Source organism: Suricata suricatta, chromosome 1, assembly GCF_006229205.1.
Source record: "Suricata suricatta isolate VVHF042 chromosome 1, meerkat_22Aug2017_6uvM2_HiC, whole genome shotgun sequence".
NCBI classification, from domain to species: domain Eukaryota; kingdom Metazoa; phylum Chordata; class Mammalia; order Carnivora; family Herpestidae; genus Suricata; species Suricata suricatta.
The window spans coordinates 178,922,893-178,927,245 of NC_043700.1; the positions used below are offsets into that span (position 1 = coordinate 178,922,893).

The 4,353-nt window shown below is 48.6% G+C and overlaps 1 protein-coding gene across 1 annotated transcript in view; it reads right to left on the bottom strand.

The window, feature by feature from the left end:
- The window catches only part of SLIT2 (slit guidance ligand 2), a 379,517-nt gene that overhangs the window by 9,950 nt on the left and 365,214 nt on the right, over positions 1–4,353 (bottom strand). Inside the window, exons 36-37 of the mRNA XM_029952292.1 lie at positions 387–678; positions 4–165 (exon numbers count right to left, since the gene is read on the bottom strand). Of these exons, the coding sequence (XP_029808152.1) occupies positions 4–165; positions 387–678 (454 nt within the window). The remainder of the gene's footprint in view (positions 1–3; positions 166–386; positions 679–4,353) is intronic.

Genomic DNA, 4,353 nt, shown 5'->3' on the forward strand with positions numbered 1-4,353 from the left:
GGCTGCCCAAGTCCCGAGAGCCTGCATTTCCCATGCTTGCACTTGATCGCCTGGCAGGGGTTAAACAGGTCCTCCTCTTCATCGCAGAGGACGCCCCCATGGCCCTCCAGACACTTACAGCTGTAGGAGAACGCGTTGATGGGCAGGCAGGTGCCGTGCACACACCTGCAGCGGAGGAGGGACACGGGCACGGAGATGCATTAGGCAGAGGGGTAAGAGTGGAGAATGGATGATGGAAGGAGATGTGCCAATGGGCTGACTTCCTTCTCTTCTCCCTCTCCACCCTTCCCCTTCCCTCCTTCCTCTCCCTCTCATTCCCTCCCTTCCTGGGTTTTGCTTCGAGGGTAGGGGTATATGTGCGTAACTACCAGGAAGCCCAAACTTACTTATTTCCAAGACAGGGGTCATTGGTCCTCTGGTCACAGAGGGGCCCGGTCCATCCCTCCTCACACTCACAGGTGAAGCCCGACTGGCTGCTGGGCTGGCACGTGCCGTGGGCACACACCTTCTTGTGGCACGGCTCACAGCCAGGCAGGATGCCGGTTTGCATGGGCACCTTGCGGAAGTCCTGCAGCTCGCTGTTGATGTAGAGGTTCCGGATGCAGCCGTGGAAGCTGGTGCCGTTCTGGCCAGGGGCCTGGCGCAGGGCCGCAGCCACGTTGTTCTTCCCGGGCATGCCTGCGGAGGGACACGAGGCCGGGGGCGGGAGGGGGGTCCTCAGCCATTTGCCACCCAGAGCCTTTTAGCTCTTCCCGCAGGGTGGCAGTCAGAGTGACATTCCTTTAGGACAGCTAGTCGTGTGCTTCTCAACCTGCCCGCACGTTAGAATCCCACGAGATCTTTGAAGGAATACCGAGGCTTATAACCTCAGCTCAGACCCACTCGATCACAGTATCTGGGCAGACGAGAGGCGGGAGAAGAGAAGGGCATTTCCTTGTTTTGATTTCTCTTTTTGGAAGATGCTCCAGGCAATTCTAATGCACAGCTAGAATAAAGATCCAAGTTCACTGCTGATCAGTCTCTAACTTTTAACATTTGTTTTAAATCAAACCTTGCTCAGGGGCATAAATATATAAAACCTCAAAGTACAGCAACTGTAGGCTAAAGGCAGGGTCAGGAATGGGGGAGGGATCAGTGACCCCCTTCTCTCCACCCGCGTCTTCCACCTGGACACACACCTTGGGAGCTGGGAGCCAAGAGCTCCAGGAGGCACAGTGAGAGTGAGGGGACACATTCAGTGTCACCTGGTTAAGGACCAGGCTGCAGTTCAGCTGGTGAGTGAACCTCATTATCTGCAGAGTTCCGGTTTAGCCCATCCAGTCTTAGGGGGTGAGAGCTGGTTTCACAGTGACCTTTCACCCTGGTCCTGCCAAAATCTAAGCTGGGAGCCAATCCAGCTCAGCACTGGCAGCCTCCTGAACCCAGCTGTGGATGTCAGTGACTGAAAAGCTCACCCAAGCTTCCTGTCATGATCCCACCTCATTCACATCATTTTTATTTTCTTGCTAATTGAGAGTGAAGCCTTCATATGCCAAGAAACCAGACTTGCAAAAGAAATTCCTCCCCAAACAGAATTTGCAAACTTTGCATATGTAAGTTCCACTAGGGACAGTCATCTGGTAACCTTCATTTGGCAAAACTGAGGAATCTTTCCATGGCCTAAGCCAGACCCTGAAATAGTTCCTGGATGGGATCCTACATGAGACAGCCGTCCAGACTGCAGTGGGGTAAGGAGGGCTGACTCACCCCCCACCTCCCGGGGCACTCACACCCTCCCTGTGCCTGGGCTCTGAGCTACGGGCTGGAGGCTTCAAGCTGGGGAAGACTCCACTCTCCTCTCCAGAGGCTGAGCTGGTTATAAGACCAGAAGCCTCACACTCTCTGGGGGCTTCTCCTGGCAGCCCCACCTCTCTACTCAGAGGAGCCGTGATTGAGTTCTAGCAGGTACCAAAATCAAACAGGTCGGTGTACAGAATCACTAGGCTAGAAGTCCAAGTCTTTATTGTTGGTCCGTGTGCCCATGAGCCTATCATTTTCAACCTCTCTGGGGTTTGGTCTTCTCATCTAGAGCATGAATGGAGGGAAGAGAGCAGTTGTCTCCAAGTCTGCCATACATAAGAGCCAGCACTGGGAGACCCAGGCTGCGTCTCCCCACCTTGAGATTCTGACTGGTAGGAAGAGGTGGGGGGCGGAGATCGAAATGGTCACATGCAGCTGGGGTGCCTGTGATGAGGTATCCGTGGTCACACTTTGATAGGTACTGAATTAGCTGTCTTGGCTTTGAAGTTCCATAACATCAGACTTTTAGTCTATGTCCATTTGGCCCTGGAAATGGAGTTGCTTTGTGGAGCAGGGTCAAAAGCATAAAATGTGCCATTTCCAGGAAAGCACAAGTTAAAGAAAATCCCTTGGTCTGAGAGTTCTTCTAATTTAATCATTTCCCTAGATCACACACGTACGGTCTTTTTTTTTTTTCCTCGTACATTTAGGAAGAACTTCCAAACTATTTTTAATAGCTTATTTTGATACAGATCCAACACACCTACGTGCACATGTGGAGACTAAATACTAGTGAAGTTCCACAGCAGGAAGAAACAATTAGTAAATCTGCTCCTTTTATTCCCAAAGATCCACCTATGATTATAGTAATTTACAAATGACAACAATATATCACATTACTTTGAATAGGACATCACAGACGAAAGCTATTCTGACTCAACCTTTTCACATGCTTGGCACATTTCTGACCAGGGAACCAGGTCTTAATGGATCAACAGAAGTAGACCCGTGTTGGGGCACCTTGGTGGCTCTGTCGGTTTAGCATCTGATTCTCAATTTCAGGTCAGGTCATAGTCTCACAGTTTGTAAGTTTGAGCCTTGCATCGGGCTCTGTTCTGACAGTGCAGAGCCTGCTTGGGATTCTCTGTCTCTCCCTCCCCTCTCTCTGCCCCTCCCCTGCTCACACACACTCTCTGAAAAAAAGGAGTAGATTCATATTTGGTTTTTTGCTTTTAGCCTTTCCTCTATGCCACAGACTATAGCTGCAATTCAATCAATCCACCAATCAACAGATAACTTGGTAGACCATTTTTAACCTTTACAAGCTGCAAATGTTTCAAAATGAGAATAAAGCAATCAGGGGTCAAGGCTGGGGTCCTCTCTCCAACTGTGGCAAGAGGACCAGATGTGTGACTCAATGTGCAGGTCTTAACTTAAGAAAACAATTCTATTAGATAATGCACATTCTGGTTAGACTATCATAAATGAATCAGGAAGATTAGTTGCTTTGTGTTCTGGAAAGCCTACATCACGGGTGGTTGGTAAGGCCTGGGAGGTAGAGTGCCTCCCTGCTTTGCTAGAGAATGCTTCTTTTTTTTTTTTTTCTAGTAAGTGGCAGAGCTTATACAGTTTATTGCAATGCCTTCCAAAATATGCAGTTTTTAAAAGCAAAAGTTATGTACTTATTCTTTAGCTTTCTATTTTTATAATAATTTATTGTCAAATTGGTTTCCATATAACACCCAGTGCTTCTCCCCACAAGTGTCCCCCCTCCATGACCATCACCCCCTTTTCCCCACCCCCTCCCCCTTCAGTCCTGGGTGCATTTTCAGTATTCAGTAGTCTCTCATGATTTGTGTTCCCCTCTCTCCCCAACTCTGTATCCCCCTTCCCCTTTCTATGGTCCTCTGTTAGGTTTCTCCCATTAGACCTATGAGTGCAAACACATGGTATCTGTCTTTTTCCACCTGACTTATTTCGCTTAGCAGGACACTTCTGCAAGTGGGCCTAAGGCACGGGCTACAGTGCCCCCAGGCTGTCCTTGGGGTGCACGTTTTCAGCCTTGGAGAAAAAGATGAGCTGAGCGACCTTACTCTTTTTTGCTAATTCAGGTTCTCCTGCCTTTGTCACATAGATCTCTGGGATGTGGTCTTCCGATTACATTGTATTTTTTTAATTTGAATTACCCTTGAGACTGGGCTCTGATCCCGAAGGAAGGACCCGTGTCTTCTCCGGCAGTGAGGCTAGAATGAAAGTGGTTTCCTCAAGACCTGGGTGGACAGAGCTACAACCCGGGTCCTTCCAGACCCTCCATCCTTAGAGAGATTGGCACTTTTCAGTTTGGAATGAATGCAGAACTTTCTTTTTCCTTTTTTGAAAAATGTTCTGACCTAAGCACACTGCATTGTAAGGGGTTTTAAAAGAGTCAATAAAATAGTTTCTGAAGAAAGCCCAATAAATCAAGTGAAGGACAAGTTCAGAAATAAACAAAAAGCCACAAAACTCAGGTGGCTTCCCTTTCTGTTCCATGTTAAAAAGTGAGTGGCGTGTGGAGAGATGGCTTTGGGGTCAGAC